The sequence below is a fragment of the Phaethon lepturus genome, unplaced genomic scaffold, assembly GCF_000687285.1.
Source record: "Phaethon lepturus isolate BGI_N335 unplaced genomic scaffold, ASM68728v1 scaffold206, whole genome shotgun sequence".
In the NCBI taxonomy this organism is placed as follows: Eukaryota; Metazoa; Chordata; class Aves; order Phaethontiformes; family Phaethontidae; genus Phaethon; species Phaethon lepturus.
In genome coordinates this window covers 27,700-47,369 of record NW_010546719.1, presented here as the reverse complement: position 1 = coordinate 47,369, position 19,670 = coordinate 27,700, and the positions used below count along the sequence as shown (strand labels likewise).

Here is a 19,670-nt window from a genome sequence, read left to right as displayed (position 1 = left end):
TCTGCTACTGTCTCAAGAAAAGCAGGTAAGAGCTGTTTCCCACCACATTGATAATTTGCCAATTTTCTGCCTGTCGAACACTCTCAAGGCAGCACATTACAGCAGCATGCCCCTGGGGCTGGAATAGTCCCAAACACCGCCTTTCCGCAGCCTACGCTGTTGCTCAAAACGTTCCAACCCCACACAAGAGCACTGCTGAGAAGCACTGCACAGGAGAAGATGCTGTGGCCACTGACAATCCTGGAGAGAAACTCTGACTTGTAATAACTCCAGGCTTTGCAAAACCCGGGATTGACTATTTCACATTAAAATGAACACTACTGCTCTGCAAAGCATGGCATGAGTGACCCACCTGAAGCTTTAAGAGACCAAGGCAGTGGATATTTTTCTAAGTATAAAACCCAAACTCTAAGTTAATGAATAGGAAGAAAGGGTTAATAATTCATTCACCCCCATTTCCCCATGTTTGATAAATTTTGTACAAACACTCAGGCAGATAATAGTGGATTTCTACTCCTATTTCTAGAGAAGTTTAAGAACATATTTATAATGATTATAAATATCTGAACTAAATATGTGGGGTTTTTGATTGTTTTTTGTTTTGTTTTTTTAAAAGAACAAGTTAGTGTTGTATCCTTGACTAAACACTAACCAAGCCTGTATGAAATTAGAAGCATAATTAAACACAAGTCTGAAGTTCAGCCAAGAGAGAGCTGCCGTCCTGAGTACTGCAAGTCCCCCGGGGACTCGGCAGGTGGCAAGGGAAGCGTGAACAATGCTGGGAAGCACCACGCCATGTCCCGGGAGGCAGCCACAGCGTCCTGCGGCGCTGGAAATCCAGTCCTCTCCTCTGCCTGCTTCCTATTCCAGACTACAGCTTCTTCAGGACTGCAGAAACATAGCAAGGCCCTTATTTGTTGCTTGCTTTCTTGACAGCCATCTTTCTTCCAACAGCCCCTGAATGTGATCCCCAAGGACCAGAACGGATCCCCCAGGCGCAGCGCGCATCCTGCATCGTACTGAAGGACACGCTCCCAGCCTCACCCCTTCTTCCCAAGGGACGCAGGCAGGTGAAACCCGTCTGACCACAGCCTAAGGAACCGTCTAGTTATTCAGTTTGCCCTGTGTTGTTATTGTGTTGAATACGACCAACAAACTCGCCGTCATAAAATCCTAACTCAAATCTTTTCCACCAGCTCTTAAATTAGATAGGAACGACTGTTGCTCCCTCATTTTGAACAAGTCTTAAAACTTGTCAGCGTACTAGGGCGTGTGCCGATTCTCCTGTATCACTGATATGGACATATTTACAAACTCAAATGCTACTTCAGTTAAGGACGGTAGCGCTGAGCTCTACAGTAGTATCAAAGGTGATATTTTAGGAAAAATTAAAAACTTCACTACTATTGAAAGAAATAAAGCCCGTTAGCATTGATGATAGCAATGTGATACCTTTGCACACAGCTGGTATCCATTTTGTCATTCCCAGAGGTGGAGATTAGGGAATGTCAGCTCTGCAAAGGTATGTGGCCACAGCCAAAGAGCATAGCCAAGCTGACAAGGCTTTCTAGTTGAAGAGTTAGCTGAGGTCTCATTTCTTCTAGAGTCCACTTACAGCCTTCTCCTAGAGATGAACAGCACCAAGGGGTTCCCAGACCTAGCCCTGTTCATTTGCACAGGCTATTTTTCACCCTTTAGTTGACGTCTTTAGTAGAACGACCTACTGAGTTCTGTAACATTGCTACAAAAAGCAGCCATGTCGCTACTTCTGGGGGAAATTTGTACTTATTGATATATATTTCCAGCACATTTTCCCTCAGATCATCATTCAGAGGAGAAGGACTTTCTCAAAACTTTGGTTACATGGATAGCATAGAAAGGATCCAAAGGGGTAGACCACTGTCCTTCTACATCTAATTATTTCAACAAGGAAATGAAAGGGACACCAGGAGAAGATCAGAATCTTACTATGAAAAGACCTACCAGTCCCACTGAGAAGTTTTCCTGAAGGCTAAGGCTTCATCAAATTGAGCTGATGTCAAGAAATGGGCACAAAAGACGCAGAAGCACAGGAACTTTCCACATCCAAAGCACTTGATGCAGGGCAAGGGAGGGGACTTAAAGACGATGCAGTTCCCTACTAACTCCTCCCGTAGACCCCCTACATCCCAGCTATGCAACACTAAAAAAAAAAAGCCTTCCTAGCCAAGACAAGGCCCTAAGCGCACTGCCACACAGAGCCACGTAATTCTCTTCAATGTCCCACTCCCGATGCTGCCTGGGAATTACCCTACCTCTGGAGCTCCAGTCTTACCCTGGGCTCCAGCACACCAATTCAAAAAATCTATGACCATGGATTTTGGAGTTTTCAGAGAAATCAACCACTAATTGGTTGGCTATAAACTATAGCTTGGCTATAAACTATAATCTGAAATAAATGTCCCTATCTTTCTGGGAACATTTCCAAGGATAAAGCAGACTATAAAAGTACATGCTAAGTTTGCACATTAGCCCATGGAGCTTCAAGGCTGCATTGTAAGTAGCTCAGGGTTTGGGATTTTTCCTTTACCTCATCAGGTATATGGCTTCCCAATAACGTTGGAGACAAATGAAAGGTTTGTGGGGGGGGCAGGTCAGTAGGAGACAACACAATTAAACAAGATTAATGTACCCAGACTTAGTGGTCAAGAAGATGAAGAAGTAGTTGTACTTAAGCAGTAAACCATGAAGACTGAGTTGTTCTTTTACTCTTGGAAAAAGTAACCGTCATGAGGTCAGCAGAATCCACAGTAACTGCGGTAAGGGTAAAGGCGGCAGGGGGAGATCGCGACCACCGACTCAATTGAGGGACTATGCAAATTACTCCCCCACCCTTTCTAGGACCATGCGCAATAATTTAAATATGTGTAACCAATAATAATCAATGTGGTAATTACTAGCCAATGAATGTAAATTTGGGAGGTTCTCTGTTGTTTTCGCTAATCATGTAACAGGATAAATACGTGGCGATTCCTTCGTGTGCTGTGCCAGCTTTGTGGAATACCACCTAGCACCAATATTTGCACAAATATGCTTTAAATAGAATACCTCTACTCTGTGTGTATGTTGGCGTGGTGCACACCAGGTGTACAATCCTGCTTTCGGGACAGGACGAAGAACCAGCAGCATAAAGGGGAATAGCAGCTCACACAGGCATTCTTGCGCTAGTTCTAAGGCAGCTACTATACATCCAATTAGCAGTGTAGCCTCAACAGGACAAAAATCACTCTGGATTTAAGCTATGCTTTCATAGGTATATTAGCAATCATAAAGCTGACTCATACACGTCTCACATATGCGGCGGTCACAGATACACGTTGCAGAGAAGACAGACACAGCACCCGTTTCACCTTGGGAAAACGCAGCCCCAGAAAGCTAAGTGTGCTTGCTAATCAAGCAGGTTAGCAAACCCTAGCTGCTTCTTTTTCTACTGTTCTAGATGCTTGGAATTTGGATACTTGCACTATTTCTACTCAGCATAGCAGAAGGTAAGCACACGGGGTTAGTATTTACATAGCTTTTCCATGCTGCTGTATTTTGTGAGATATTATTCTACACTATGGTGCCTATAAACTTACTGATTGAGGTTACAAGGTTCACTTTCCTATACAAGAATGGTGAGACGAGCCTGTGTGCATGTTTTCTTTCCTCTTCTCCACCCCCGAAATCCCACCCTAGGAACCCGCAAGAAGTGCTGGTGTTTTGTACACCAGAGCAAAGCTACTGCTCTACCAAACCTAGGAATTTATTTGCTGTGTTCTTCCTTACTGATGGAAATGGGGAAAAAGCCTGGGGCAGGGTGGGGGCAGCAGCCTAATGAAGGTATAGATTTATATTTAGCAGAGGCCACTGGCTTGTACAGTGTAAGACTCGTGTACAGCATAGTCAGCTGTTCAGCACGGTCCCAAGTTATCGCTGATCATTTGCAGTATCTTGACTTGATATAGAGGGGAAACTCAACAGCTGTCTTTGCCTTAGGCGAAACACAGCACAGGATACCCACAGGGGAACTCTGCTGAATACTTTGTTCATGAGCAATAGGGCTGCTTCTTTCCTTGGCGTGAACCGTAGCCTTTGAAGATCTGAGAGAGGGCAACTGCTGGTCTTTGCTTCCTGTAAACTGTAGGATTTTCAAGAGACCTCCAGAGAAGAGATGCTATGAGTTATGACTGGCCTGCTCCACTACTTGGCTTAATCACTTATAATTGATCCGATCTGTGTGCTACAGGCAAAGAAGTTTGCTATGCGAGGCTTGGATGTTTCTCAGATGATATACCGTGGTCTGGGACCACGGAAAGACCAGTCCATAAACTACCCTGGGATCCAGAAAAGATAGACATTCACTTCCTCCTGTACACAAGAGAAAATCCTACTAACTTTCAAGTAAGAACTACTGCAGTTTAAACATTAGTAAATCACATGCAAAAAGAGCAAACACAGATTCCAGCTGTGTTCCTGGAAAGTGTTAGAAATGGCCAAATCTCCGCTTTATTCAAGAGACAACCAGCTCCATGGCAGGGTCTCTGGGGGCAGAACTCTCATCCTCCTCCCGTCCTTACAAAGCAGCACTCCCCCATGTTTGCTGCATGGCCACTGAGAAGTACTGGGAAACTGCGCATTTTTAAAGCTACTGGGTAGGTTTTTTTCCACAGATAAGATGAAAATACATTAAAAGTAAAGTCTTGGCTGCTCTAAGGTGTGTCAAAGCTTGCTTTGAATGGAGATACAGATCTTAGGCCATAATCATGCAAACACTTGCAGATGAGCTTAACATTACGCAACTTTTAAATGCTTGTACAGATGAGCTTAGTTCAGGTCATTGCAATTTTTATACTTACAGAAAGCAGATTTAAATACTTATTAATCTAATATCTACAACAGGAGATCTCTGCAGTTGATGCCTCAACAATTGGGTACTCAAATTTTAACACAAGTAGGATAACCAGATTTATCGTACACGGATTTATAGATAACGGAGAAGAAAACTGGTTGTCAGACATGTGCAAGGTATGTACCACAGGGAAATCCTGTCCCTCTGAAGTTCCTTAGTTTGCATTTATAAACACATTCCTATAAATTGTCTGTTTTCTCTATTTCTAAACAATTTCTCTCATGGCACTTGCAGTGATAAGAAGGGGGGTAAAAAGGCCACTTATTTTCAAATTGTTAGCAATTGAAATATGTAGGTCTGCACCTTGATGAATATATCCAGTTCTTCTCTTTAGTGAAGTGAGTGACAACAGGATTTGTCTCAGTAAGTGTCCTTTTTCTTGGTAAAGGCAACACAAATCCTGGAGCAAGATACTGCTTAGAAATGAGGGCGATGCCAGAAATAATGGCAGACTCATAACTATTGCATCATAGTTCTTCAAACAAGAGTCAGGGTTCCAGGTGTGGAAAGTCCATCACAAAGGTCTGGGCTGCCACACAGGTGTTGGAGGTTGAGGCCATGGGTTGACCATTAACTGAAGCAATAAAGCTGTAGGAATGTACAGCCAGAAGGAACCTCAAGGGGATCATGTCCAACAAAGCTCTCAGTCTAGGACTAGCTATGAACAGTGAATGAAGTAGAGCGCTCTGCTTTGTTGCTTTTTGTTCTAGTTCTCCAATTTTTCAAGCTATTTCTTAATCCTATCCCCATACACGGTTGCAATTCCACCTTGCGGTCTTCTCAAATTCTATAAACATACTTTCTATTGCAGCTGCAGCTAATGACAACTACTAGTCATAAAACATATAGAGCAAAATACCAGTGGATGGCATACGATGCTTTTAGGATGAGGTTTTTCAACTAAATATTCACACAACTATAATTTTGTATAAATTCTATATTCCTACATTACTTATGAGAACACTATGAGAAACAATGTTAAAGTCCACTAAAATCCAGGTATTTCTCATTTATTGCATCCCTCTTACCCGGTTCTCTTTCATAAGAAGTCAAAAGAAAACATTAAATTTATTTGACAGTTTCTCATTGAAAAAAAATCTATGTTGATTATCACTTTATGAACATCAAGGAATGATTGTTGGATTTGTTAATTAAAAATTTGTTCAAAGTATCAGAAGCAGATTGATGTTTTTGTAATTTTCAGTATCTCATTTTCCACTCTTAAAATAGAGATTTTTTTTTTAGAACCTCACAATCAACAAGATAGCTCATGTTTTGCTTCAGCTAGTCCCTTTTAAATCCTTTTGCTCAATTTTCACTAGGATGTAGAGACATGAGATAAATCTTGAAAATCTTTCTCTATTATGGTGGCCTATGTTTTATCACAATACTTCAATTTATTTAAAAAAAAAAAATTGGCCTCAGCAAATCTTCAGTAAGGAGTAGAGCAAGCGAGATTGTGAATACATCAGCCCTCCTGTGTGGATCTGTTATTTATGCTCCTTCTCATTAAGTAAAAATCCTGTCTGCACACTTATTTTTACCACTTCTAACATAGTCACAGACACTTCTATTGCCTTTTCTGTCCTTCGACAGTTGTAATTTGTTTTGTACGCTCTTCTATGTCTGAACACGAAACGAAGAATAAATGAAAAAGAATTAAATTTAATTAAATTAAATGTTTAATTAGCATAATTAATTAAAATGTAAATTAAGTAATTAAATTAATAAAATGAAAATTAATGTTTAGTTAAATTAAGACAAAGAAGAATTAACGGTCGGACTTGATGATCTTGAAGGCCCTTTCCAACCTTAGTGATTCTGTGAAATACACCAAAGCTGCTAGAGCAAAATACACTTAGCCAAACAATCCAGCTCATGAGCGAAAAGCAAAGCTTCAGATTCCCTGGCAGACAATAAAATAACTGCCTGTATATGCATATTCCCAAATAAAGCCATAAATCTGAAACGAATGTTCAGTGACAGCAGTGATTTACGCACCCTCTTATAAAAACACACTTTCTTACAAATCTGTATCAAAAAAACACTCTTGATTTTTATCATCAAAAATACGAGCTCTAACTGAATTTGAATTAAAGCAGTTTTAAATCACTTATGTGAATCAGTACCCAAGTAGTGCTCTCATTTAGTGTTGCATACAAAGTTTGATTGAAATTAAAACTTAGAAGTATTGGTATTTATATTGTTTTCCCTTCTGCAAAATATACTGCTATAGGCATTTGAAATGATGGTGTGGCCATTACTACAGCGTACGACCCTATTACAGTATTGTGTGAGCACGGATACGCCTGTGTGCGGCCATGACCGCAAATACGTGCTCAGGTTTTGGTTCTTAAAATGTTCTCATACAAATTCACGGAACATTTATGACTTGAGCTGTAATAAGCAACACGAATCAATTCCAGATTGTATTTACTGTGGGACTCTTTGGTTTTTACTTTTGTTTTACAAACCAGAGGATGCTTACCGTGGAAGATGTGAACTGCATCTGCATAAACTGGAAAAGAGGTGCAAGATGTCAGTACACCCAGGCATCAAACAACATCCGTGTTGTGGGCGCTGAAATAGCTTATTTTGTAAATGTTCTTGTGGTAAGAATCTTCTGGTTATAAAGCTCTAGTTGTAATGCCGATTTGAAAGAAATAAGATTCAGGAACTTTCATTAATGTGGATAACGGTTGGACTTGATGATCTTGAAGGTCCTTTCCAATCTTAGTGATTCAGTGAATGTAACCAGGAGAAACTTCTTCTTTACTCGGTGATCATTTTAGAAGTTGTGCTGAAAACAGAGCAGGGCGAGCCAGCTTCGGGGTGTGAAGTTCTGCCAGACATCCCCATAGTACAGGCAAAGAGTTACTCCACAGACGGTAACAGATGCAAAGTGCTGTGCAGTTTTAAATGCGCAGAGAAAACAGGCACTGGCCAACTGCTGTTTCACAGTGACAAAACCTACCCAAGGGCTCTTAAGAATGCCGGGACGGCTGGAGGACAACCGCTCTCCGGCGAGCAGCGGCGCCTGGGGAGAAGCAGGAGCCACCCAGCTGCCTCAGGGGAAAGCCCAAAGCCCTCGTGCGCAGTGCCTAGACCCACAGCACGTGCCACGTGCCCCCCTCTTAGCCAGCTTCACACGGGAAGCGATGCTTGCTTTGAAGCCTTCTTTTAAGCACTTTGCCTGCTTTCAACATACATTTCCCATAAAAGAACTATAAAATTACTTAACTAGACAGCATGCTGGGTCTAGAGTGCTCTGACCCGTGTCTCACCCTCTACAGTGGCAATGCAGCCACTGAATTACTGTCCAAAAAGGCTGAAGGCATCTCTCCTCTCATGTCCTCCTCCAGCTACCCGTGGTGCCTGACCTGCCAGGTCTAACTAAGAGTTCCTGCCTAGCTGAATCTTGCAAGCCCGATGAGCATCCTGTGAATCTTCATGGGTCTAGGACGTAAAACGGGTACAGAGCCTCTCATGACTGGTGACTGAGCTGTCTACAATTTTAAGAACCTCCAAGTGAGGGCAGCACCTGAATAAGGAGTTTTGGGGAAAAAAAATATTTAAAAAAAAAAACAAAATATGTATTGGACAAAAGTACCTATACTGGCAAACAGATGCTGAAATCCTATAGGAGTTCCTGAGCTTGTAGTCAAAATAAAAGTAGTTTTTCAGCCCTCTTTTACTCTTCCCTGCTGCTGCTGAAAACAGATGTAGTAATTATTCATATTGCTATTTTCTCAGGAAGAATACGGATACTCTCCAGCCGACGTTCACATAATTGGCCACAGCCTCGGGGCACACGCGGCCGGTGAGGCTGGCAAGAGGCGGCCGGGGATTGGGAGAATAACTGGTAAGTCAGTGACTTAAGTCACAGCTCATTCTAAAGACATCACGGCTTAACGGAGTGTTGCTGTTCATTTTCTTATGATTCTACCTGACTGCGGGCTGCAGTTTAGTCAAGGGTAATCTGGATTTTGTAGAACTTAGCCTCTCACCACAGTACACCAAGGACCGGTGCCCTCTAAATGTGGGAAAACAGTCAGCCTGATGATTATTTTGCTTGCATACGTTTACACAGCAAAGGAAAGGCTCCATACAGCTGGGAGAGCCAGAAGACCCCCGCAGTACGTCAGTTGACTTGTTGATACACATTAATGGTTGTGGCAACCTCTACAGAGCTGGCTTTCTGGTGCATCAACCTAGTAGTGTCACTGCCCGGACCAGTGCTAGTTTGGAGCACGACGGGAGCGATGCTGTAACGTAACCATATTCCGTCGTCGCTGCTAAAAACAAACCCGCAATAACTCACATACAGCCAGAACCAGGTTTAGCTGCCACGGTTGTTTTTCATAATGATTTGTCCAATGCTAATGTAACAAAAGAGACCAGGAGAGTAACCCCTACCTTCCTCGTCCTAGCAGTTTTTCTCCTCCTGTGTTCATCTTTCATTAATCTGGCCTGTTATATAGCAGCACATCCGAGGCACAGCATCACCCACTGCTTTGCATCACCCTCCAAAGCATGCTAGAAGCAGCACAACAATGACCAGCTAGTTATTTTGTACTGTAGTTTTGCTAACAAATAGAGTTTTCCAGAAAAGGATTTATTAAACCTGCTGTTTCAGAAGCAGTAGGCTAACCTTCCTGATACATCACCCATTTCACCTTGCTTGGCTATGTCTGTGTAAACTTTTCATCTAGGAGAGTACGTTAACAGTAATTAAATAAAAAAAAAAAGATAATTTATTTCCAGCAAACCTTGTAAAGTTTCATTTCTTCACTTAACTGTTGATACACTAAATATCTGTGTTTCCTTGGCAGCAAAAATTGAGTCACATAGGATTATATAGTCTGTCCAGACCCAAGTAGAATTACTAAGAAACTGTGCTGATGCTTAAAGAAACAGACAGATTTCAACTGAATCTGTTTGCTTGGGGTTTTTTTTCCTGACGGAGATCACAGGCATTATATTTATACAACCTGTATTAGTTTGAGCTACGTGAGCTCACTCTTACTTTCCAGATAACGTCAGAGCTGACTGGTCAGAAAGTGCTCCCCATTTTCATTATATGCCTAAGTAATAGCTTGTCCCTTTTAAGCACCCTACATTCTAGAGTTTAGACATTTTTAAGGGATGTGATGTTGTTCTCTTAATTTTCAGCCAGCTGTACCGATTCATTTTTCGCCTCCCCAGCACTGACTTGCTCTGTTGTCTTTCGCTGTCGGGCGCCGCACACTGGGAAAGCGAGGAAGCCTCTCGCTACTGCTGAGCCAGGTTTCCCCGCTCAGTTCTTTCAGAGAAGGCGTTTCTGGTTCTGGTGTGTTTTATAGCTGTCCACATGTCACTCTGAATACGCAGACTCTGGGCATCCTCCACTGGTCCCGTAACAGTGTCTGTGTCTTGCAAGACATAATGGACCAAGCCTCTGCGGGTCTTGGCCAACGGCGCTTCCACCTCCCCTTTGACCCAACAGCAAGTTCTCAACCTGCAGCACCCTTTGGCTTGCAGGCTGCTCTCCGCCCACCTTAGCTGGGAGCAAACGACTCTGGAAGGGACCATTTTGCAACACTGCGAGACTTAAATGGTGAAAACGCCTATGGCCCAGCGGCAAAGCGGGGCTCCGTGGAAGCACGGGCGTCGCCGTGACACAGCCCCCGTGTCGCCAGCCGCCGTCCCCCGCGCCGCCCCTCAAGGGGTAGCCCTCATCTTCCTTAAACTGTTTAACTGACGCTTTAAAAAAAGAAAATGGCAACCAAATAGGCATATTTATCGCAGTACGAATTCATTTCTGAAAAAGATATTCCGGAGACCTCACAAAGCAGAGACGCCATTTCGAGTAGTTCCAAGCCTCCAATACTCTCCCAGAGGACAAAACTGCAAGGAGGTATTATCAGCCAAACTCGTGCTCAAACCACTCCTTTCTCAAGATGCAGGTAACTCACCCTGCAGTCTGCATTCGTCAGCAATTTTTTTAACACGTTCGGCACTTCCAGAATTTAAAGCTATGGTCTTGGTCTCCTCGTTCGCCTTGCAGGCAGCGCGAGGGCAGTGTGCATTAAGCGGAGTGACCTTCCATACACAAAAGACAATTTTGGATATTATTAACACAGCCTTTTTCAATTGTTACTTTTCCTTGGGGATTTCAGGCTTGGTGAACCTTGGACTAATAGTCTACAAAACTCAGTCTAAAAGCAAAACCGAATCTGCTGCCCAGGGATAATAAGAGATGCAAATATAAGGTAGCAAAAATTGTGCTACTTGCAAGCTCCTGAAATTGCTGCAGCAATTGGGGAAGCAAATGAATTCTGTTTTCTGCTGGGATTAAAAGCAAAAATCACCACTTCAAAGCTAGATATTTTTCCAAAATGACTGGAGCCAGAAGTAGAGAGGCTGGTTTCAACATCTCCAAGCACTGGGGTGCTATCAGCATCAATACCCGTTTGAGTACTCTCAAACAAGGCACTCTGGAAACCAGGCAGATAGATCAGTTATACGGGATGCAGACGCAGCAACCTCAGTTTGAGCAACATTATTAAAGGGAAGTTCAATTCGAACAAAAACCAAACAACCCAAGTATCGAGATTTAATATTGATGTAAACCAGTAAAATTTAATAGGCTTCACACAGGTAACCCTTTCTCCATCCTGGGAGAAAAGCTGCTCGGTAAGGGAGAGCACACATCAGCATTTTATTAATGCCTGTACTACTTAGCTATAAAGAACCATAGGCAACTATATATGTGATATTTATTATATACTGTCATGATGTTCTGTAAAATTATACATCTATATCTCTTTACCTACATGTAACACTAGCCTTTTTCTTTCAGGACTGGACCCTGCTCAACCTTATTTTCAAAGCACTCCAATTGAAGTCAGACTGGATAAATCTGATGCAGAGTTTGTTGACGTTATCCACACAGATTCAGCTCCCACAATCCCCTACTTAGGTGACTAACCACCTCTACTGTATTAATACCAAATTATTTATGTCCTGGGGCACCCTAATTGTTCATCCTGGTCACTAACAGATCATATCCTAAAATACCAAGCACAAACTTTAAGCCAACAGCTAGAGATATGAGACGATATTGATTACAAAATGCTCTTACCTCTGCTTTGAATGCTTCAGGTTTTGGCATGAGTACAGCTATAGGACATCTTGACTTTTATCCAAATGGAGGAGAGCAAATGCCAGGGTGCGGGAAGAACCCTGTTTCACAGATTGTAGATCTCGACGGCATCTGGGAAGGTATGTCGATTACATTACAAATTCAGGGGACGTCTCTCCTCACAATGTAGCCACTGAACTTTTCTTAATTCAGGTGTTTTGCATTAGCTTTTGGTGTGTCCCCCAGCAACGGCAGCTGCAGAGTGCAGTTAACTGTTAACATGCTCAAAACACACCATTCTCCAGAGCTTATTCAAAAATAAACAAGATAAAGGGTTTGCCTCTGGAAACTATGCCTCCTCTAAGGTATCTAACAGCAAAAACAAAAGTTATTGAAACCGTGCCAAAAATTTTGAAGGGTCTGTAACAACACATTTCACTGTTTCTGTTTAGTTGCCCAGCAGCGGTACTGAGTGCAGTAGGGCAACGATGCTCACAGCTACTTCTGTTAGGGCATCTTCAGCTGCAATTCTGCTGAGAGCAATTAATTTAATTTTTTTTTAATTACCTATTACAATCTGGGTTGCATTAAAGCAATGTCATTGTGTCTATTTTTAGTCAGCTAAAAAAAGATTGGCACATAGCTGCTCAAATACAGAGTGTTTTGTTGTTTTACATGGTTCTAATAAAAGCTCTAGGTATTAGAAAATTTCTATGTCTCTTTATAAAGTTAAATTGCACATAACGTTAAAAAAAACAAACCAAGATTTCTGCTGTAGAGATTTTTTATTATATTATCCAAGCTCTTCCTTACATTACTGCAAACACCTTAAACTCTGGGAATCCATGAACTTGTTTGTGATAACTAGATTTTTTCTCCAAGTTTTATTCAATGCAGCTAGAGGCATTATTTTTCTTTTTTTTTTTTTAATAGAGTAAACTCGTTATCAATAATGGGGAATTAAAGCACAAAGAAACAACTGCGTTGTATATGAACTTCTTTTTAACCTAAAGTCAGGAAAACAAAGCCACACAAAGGAAAATAATACCTTCATTATTTTAATTTTAAGAGTCTCCCTTCCTTAAGCACCCCCCAGATAATAATAATTTTGTTTTGAAGTCCTCAGCTGGAGCAAATCAGCATTGCCCTAGGAAGTTCACTGTTAAATACTTTTCATTTGGTTTTCTTTTGTTATGGTAATGCAACTGTTGCCTACAAAAGACCTGCTTCATGCAATTCTCATTTCTATTGTGAAAGTCGGTCAGATTGCTTGAATGAGTGTTTGTGAGGGTCGAGGAGGGCAGGGGCTGAGCTCAGCTGCACAGTCAGTCTCCACAAAGCATTTCAAGTCTGCGTTTTATACCTGTTGAGTCAGTGACAATCCTTAGAACATCAATTAATTGCAAAAGCAAGCTTCGAACCTTGTGTTTGATACTCCAAGAACTGTGATGAGGCTTTCGAGGAGGTATGATATATCCCAATGACATGATAACGTCTGTGCCAGTATTTTTTTTTTCCTCAAATGGTAACAGAAAGGAAGAACTAACTTGGGAGCGTCTTCTTCACAGGTACTCGGGACTTCGTGGCTTGCAATCATTTGCGGAGTTACAAATATTACTCTGACAGTATTATCTACCCTGATGGATTTCTAGGCTATGCTTGTGCCTCATATGATGTTTTTGAAACAGTAAGTATTTCCCAGGGCCTCAGGATGGACCATGTCAAAAATAGTGGCTCTGATTTATACATCTGAAACTCAATTTATTTATGCTAGCTTGCACCCAGTGAGTGCATCTGTAAGAGAAGTAAGTGTCAGGCATCTTAAAGTATTATAGCTCATGCAGCTGACGTGGGTCAAAGTAGGAAAAGGCAACAAAAAAACAGGGATGCCCCTGGTTCTATGGGGCATCTATGCTGATGTGACAGCCCTGAGGTGCTACTGGAGCTGGTGTGGCTTCCCCAAGCCTGCTCTGCTGCATCAAACGGGGGAAGAGAGCCTGTCCCCGTAATCGCCAAATGTATTTATCAAAAAGCAGTGAGTGGAATCCCATACTGTAGCGGGTGAGCTTTCAAAGACAGCTTAAATGTCGTCTTTTCAAAACAACAAGAAGTAAAATAATGTGATGACCTGGTGGGGTCAGTCCATGATCAAAGTACTTTGGTGACTTAAGATGGCCTCAGGGACAAAGCACAACAGTTTATGGACCAAGGTCAGGAAGCCCTTCCCTGTCCCAGATTGGGAGATGGGGAACTACAGCCTAAGAGCAGCAGGGAGGTAAGAGGCTCGTCATACCCTACAGGCAGCACAGACGGAGGTATAAGCTTATACAGTGCTTAGACTGACCTTTATGTGTTCTGAGCAGGCAGGAGAGATCACACTGCTCAGATCACTTTGGGAGCAGGTGGCTACCTGCGATGGTAGAAAGCTGCTTTCACGACAAAAATGAGCTTTGTTTTCGAGACAAAGCCTTTCTTGACCCAACCTGAAGGCAAAAGGAGACATCGTTCTTCCTCATCCATTGCTGGGGAGGACACCTCCTCCTTCTTGCTCCAGTTCAAGAATACTCAAGGAAGTCACTGGTGTAGCTGGATTGAGCTAAATGGCACAAGAAAAAACATAGACCTCTGAAAAATCAGAGCCTTTGAGGAAGTTGGCTGGCTTATATCTTTCTCAAGTCACAGAAAGGGTTACTTGAAATTTGTTGCTGTGACACAGAGGAGCAGTTAGGTGGGTATGTTAAAAATAAGTCCTGTGACTATTTTTTTTTTTCTTGGCTGGCTGGGTATTTTTATTAACAGATATATTTGTTTTCCCTAGGGAAAATGTTTCCCATGCCCACGAGAAGGATGCCCAAATATGGGTCACTTTGCAGATAAATTCAAAGGGAAAATTAAAAATAATTTCCTGAAACTTTACCTGAATACTGGCGAGAACAAGGATTTTGCTCGTGAGTTTTGATTTCTTCCATTGCTACCTACTCCTTGTAAACAAACCTTTTCATTTTCCTGTTTTACAATTAATTTTAACATATGAACAGACCTTATAGCAGTGCAATGGCTCTTCAGGCCTTCATGCCTTTTCCTCTTTTGCTCCAATAGCAGTGCCCAGTTTTGGGCCCTCCAGTACAAGAAAGATGTTGACAAACTATAGGGTCTAGTGGAGGTCACTGAGGTGTTCAGTGGACTGCACTACAAGGTGCAAGGAGAAAGGAGGATAGGCAATGAACTGAAGTTGCAGCAAGGGAATTTCTTACTAAATAGTATGAAAATTACTGCCACAATGACAGTGGTTAAATGCAGGAAGAGGGGCCCAGAGAAGCTGGGAAATGGCCATCTTCAGGGATGTTCAAAACTTCATTTGACAAAGGTCAAGAGCAAGCTGATCACAGCTGGCTCTGCTTTGAGAAGTGGATGGACCAGATGACCTCCTTTATCAACCTCAGTTATCCCAAATGTCGGCGCTCACAAGGTGGTTTGTCCATCGCCTTTGTAAACAAGAATCGGAGGGAGAAGAGCTGCTTTCGCAAAGGGCGTGCTAAAAGAAAGTTCCCACCCACAAATTTTTGTTTTACACTCCTTTTATATGGTTTATATTCTAGTGTGTATCAATATTTATTCCTAACATCTCCTTCTTTCCAGCTTCACTGTATATAAAAAACTTGGTGGTCAAAACGCTGAGACTCTGTTTACCATGATATGGACTAGCTTTTTTTTTTCTCCTCACAGAAAGTAACACAAATGTCTACCCTTTCCTCAAGGTGACCTCACCAGGACATAATGACAGATCTGACTCACTGAGTTTTGTATTTGTTTTGCATGGTTATAACCCAAGGAAGAGCAGGGAGCACCAAGATTCAGGTGTGAGAGAGCATTGTGTTAACCCCTTTCAGTCCAGACAGCCTGCGATGTAGCCTTGAGCTGAAGGTGAAAGCAGTGATAATTTTCTTCTGCTTTCAAATACACTGTACAGACCAAAAAAACAACACTTGATATTTTGGAGACTGTTTCTCTCTGGGTACAATCTAACTTACTGTATTTCTTCTGTGTAGTTTGGAGGTACAAAGTAACTGTGACCCTCTCTGGAAAGAAGAAAGTCAAGGGATATGTAAATATTGCCCTGTATGGAAGTGGTGGGAACACAAGGCAGCATCAGATCTTCAAGTAAGTTCAAAATTCAACAGAAAAGAAACCAAAATTCTAGAATATTTAATATTTTTAATTAATGCTTCTGTTTAAATTGGTCCTGTTTTACAGATCACATTCTACCCCCAGGTACAGCTCCCTGATGCAGTGATAATTCACTCGCTCTGGATTTGAAGGCAGAAGTTTAGAATGCAAGATTTTAAAATGTTAGAATTTGGTGTCACTTGGTTGCTGTACCACCAAGGTCTTGCTGGACCTACACCAGTTCTGATCTCTTTGTCTTTCACAGGCTTGCAAAATGTTGCTGATAAAGCTACCTCATGATTTACTTTGTGTTGCTCATAACTTTGCCTGCTTACACTGCAGCTGCTTGCTTCATGTGATTTTTGTTTGCTTTTTTCTTGTTTCAGCTAGAATATCTGAAAGTATGAAAAACCGGGAGAAGGCATTTCGATGTGGGTTTTGGGGTTTATTCCTTGGGTTTGGTTTTTGTTGATTGACAACTATGTCACTTCCACTTTTCCAAGAAGGACTTCAGGTCTTCACACTGGGCAGCAGGTGTTTGCTATGAGTTGATCCCAGACATTCATGCATTCACCTGAGATCAGCCCGCCCATACTGAATGCTCTCCAGCACTCTCTAGCTGCTATTTGCAGGGCCTGTGTCAATTCAGTCGCTGGAAGTGAACTTTTTTTCCCTGGCAAATCTTGTTCTAACCTACCAGGCACCACTGGGGATCCGGCAAAGAAATAAAATGCAAAGGGATTTTGTCCTGTCTCTCATCACTTCCACTACCATAAGCCTTATAATATAGAGGAGGGTAAACACGCTCCTCCGAAGGCAGATGAATGAGAAAGTACAAAGCTAGGGGGGAGGAATAAAAATCCTGCCTTCCACATGAAGCTTATTAAAATTAGAGAGGTTTTTTCTGGGTGGTTCTGCTGGGTCCTTTGCTTTTTCCCCCTTCCTGTATCTCTCATGTCATGTCTACAATAACAGGTCTGCAGTCATAAAGGCATCACACATTCAAATGTCTCTTGACTTCATACAGCAGGGGTAAATTTTAGAAAGTAGCCCTTCACCCTCACAGCATGGAGGTGGGAAGGGGAAAGGAAGAGGATCGAAGAAACTTTGGCTCGTATTCCTTAAGATGCAGTAGCTGAAGTTGTTACCAGTCTCAAACTGCCGTTCAGAGCTTGCTATATGATGCAACATGAAATCAGTAGCCAGATTATAAACTATGGTGACCCAAGAGTGGATGCACATTGGACTTGGCCACAGTGCTTCAAGTGTGGGAATCTCTGCCAGGCTTAGCAGCTGGTGCATAATCCTTTTGGCCATCCCAAACAAATCCAACATCTGTGTCATATAAATTAATTAACATTACATGAAAATTTCACTTAAGTGCGAAAAAACTCCCAAACCTGCCTACATAAGCAACAAGGAGCAAGCTCTACCTTCTCCACAGGATTTGTCCTGTAACTGGGTCTTCACTGTGAGGTGTGACTGCAGCACATCAGGTCTACCTTCTTCTGACAAACGGGTTTGAGATGTGCTACGTTGGAAAATTGGCAAGAATGTTGTTACCATACTATAAGCGAAATATTGTCTCTCTGCTAAATTTCTACTCACTTGCTACCACAGCCAACCTGTTGACCAGTAACAAACATTAAATGCCAACATGCCTCACATCCATAAAATGTTATTTTTCACAGGGGAACCCTCCAACCCCACAACACTTACACAAACTTCATTGATGTAGAAGTTAACATTGGAACAGTTACAAAGGTGAAATTTCTTTGGAACAACAACTTGTTAAATCCAACTTTTCCTAAACTAGGAGCTGCAACTATCACGGTACAATCTGGAGAAAATGGAAAAGAGTAAGTTTATCCATTGTGAAAATCTTGAAAGTTACTTGGGAGGATAGGTGACAAAATCATATGTGGGGTGAAAGCATTTTCACAAGAAAAGCTATTTAAAGCATTCAAAGACTCTCAAGAAAACCTTTTATTTCCTTCCTTTCAAGTCACTGTTTATGCATAGCTCAGTCACTACTACTTCAACCCTTTGCCTTAAATAGCTTCAAAGAAAAACATAAAATATTTCCATGCTGCAGAAGAGCAAACTTCCTGTATAACCCTTTGGGTGAGAAAAATTAGCACTGGCTGAATTATCAGCATCATTCTTGCCAAGTTCCTACTCACTGTCCACAAGAATTGGTTACCGGGCTGTCTGAGCTTGCATTAGGGTGACTGATTCACTGTCCGCTGGAACCAGTGGAAGTTTTCCATTGATACTGATGTTCCCTGAGATCACGATTGACAATAGAGAACGGTGATAATAAGCCTACCCTCCCAAGGAGCAAGACTAATACTTGGATGCTGTGCTTAAAAGGCTAAATCTAAAGTTGAGGTAAACAGGCTAAAACTGACTTCTGTAGGCTTCATGGAATATGGCTTGAATCCTCAGATTACAGAAACATGATTTACTGATCCAGTTTTACTCATTTTCTTGGACTTTTTAACTCCTTCATTTGCTTGATCAGTTGTTATTTCATCCACACCATGATTAGGTATCTAGAAAAGGAGGCACAGGATACATTTTAGACTTATATAGAAATCCATAGTTAAAATGCTATCACTTAAAAGACAACATGGGAGATGGAAACAGTTTCAAGCAAAGCAAAATTATTACAGCCCAGCAGCATTACGTTTCAGCAGAGCTCCTAAGCCCAGTTGTAGCTCCTATTCACCAAAACACATTGCTGATGAAGCGCATTTCTGTAGATACGCACTCACGCTTCTGTTGGCTCATGCTCTTTGCACAAGTAGTTGTGACCGTCTACGCAGTGATAGTAGCACAAAATCTGGAAAAAAAAGAAACTGTAAAAGAGAAGGAAGGCAGGCGGTGAACCAGAATGAATATAGTCCATCAATACTTTCCCCAGCAGTAATATTTCAAACTTAGGAGCTGAAAGTATGTTGTGTTCAGTTGTCTCAAATGACAAATTAGATTGACTTATATTTAAAAAAATCCACTTGTATAATCTCAACAAATGTTGACAACTCAAGGTTCTTTTTTCCTTTTTTCTTCAGATTCCGTTTCTGTGGTTCTGAGACGGTGAGGGAGGATGTTCTGCAAACTCTCGTTGCCTGCTAACAGCACATACAGATGCCCAAAACCTTGCTACCAATAAAAGTTAGTCATGCATAAAACACTGGAGTCTGCAGTCACTGCAGGTATAATACTGGTGATGTGTGTTGGGTTTTTTTGCTGGCTTGGGGCAGATGGGGTGTGTACCTGTGGATACCTGTCTATAGACAGAATTTATAGAGTAGCTTTAAGAGTGAATGAGCCAAAGCCCATTGAGGAACTCCCCTGATTTCAGCCTGTTTCAAAATAATTTCAGACTGAAGGCTAAGTCCAGAAATAGTGCGAAATAAAGATGAAACAGAGCTAGGAGGGTGAGCG

General features: G+C 41.8%; 1 protein-coding gene across 1 annotated transcript; it reads left to right on the top strand.

Annotated features, from left to right (window-relative positions):
• Positions 1 to 3,478: 3,478 nt before the first annotated feature.
• Positions 3,479 to 19,358, top strand: LOC104622554 (inactive pancreatic lipase-related protein 1-like). The gene is made up of 12 exons (XM_010289379.1): positions 3,479 to 3,527; positions 4,268 to 4,422; positions 4,921 to 5,046; positions 7,408 to 7,542; positions 8,684 to 8,792; positions 11,772 to 11,891; positions 12,074 to 12,193; positions 13,622 to 13,740; positions 14,872 to 15,001; positions 16,103 to 16,214; positions 17,912 to 18,079; positions 19,295 to 19,358. Exons 1-12 carry the CDS (start codon positions 3,479 to 3,481, stop codon positions 19,356 to 19,358), a joined length of 1,407 nt encoding a protein of 468 aa, XP_010287681.1.
• Positions 19,359 to 19,670: the final 312 nt, after the last annotated feature.

Excerpts from the sequence above, each read along its gene's own strand:
- LOC104622554 (XM_010289379.1), top strand. The coding sequence starts at position 3,479 with ATGCTTGGAATTTGGATACTTGCACTATTTCTACTCAGCATAGCAGAA. Across the intron at positions 7,543-8,683 it reads ATTTTGTAAATGTTCTTGTG|GAAGAATACGGATACTCTCC; the intron begins GTAAGAATCTTC and ends CTATTTTCTCAG. Across the intron at positions 12,194-13,621 it reads TCTCGACGGCATCTGGGAAG|GTACTCGGGACTTCGTGGCT; the intron begins GTATGTCGATTA and ends TCTTCTTCACAG.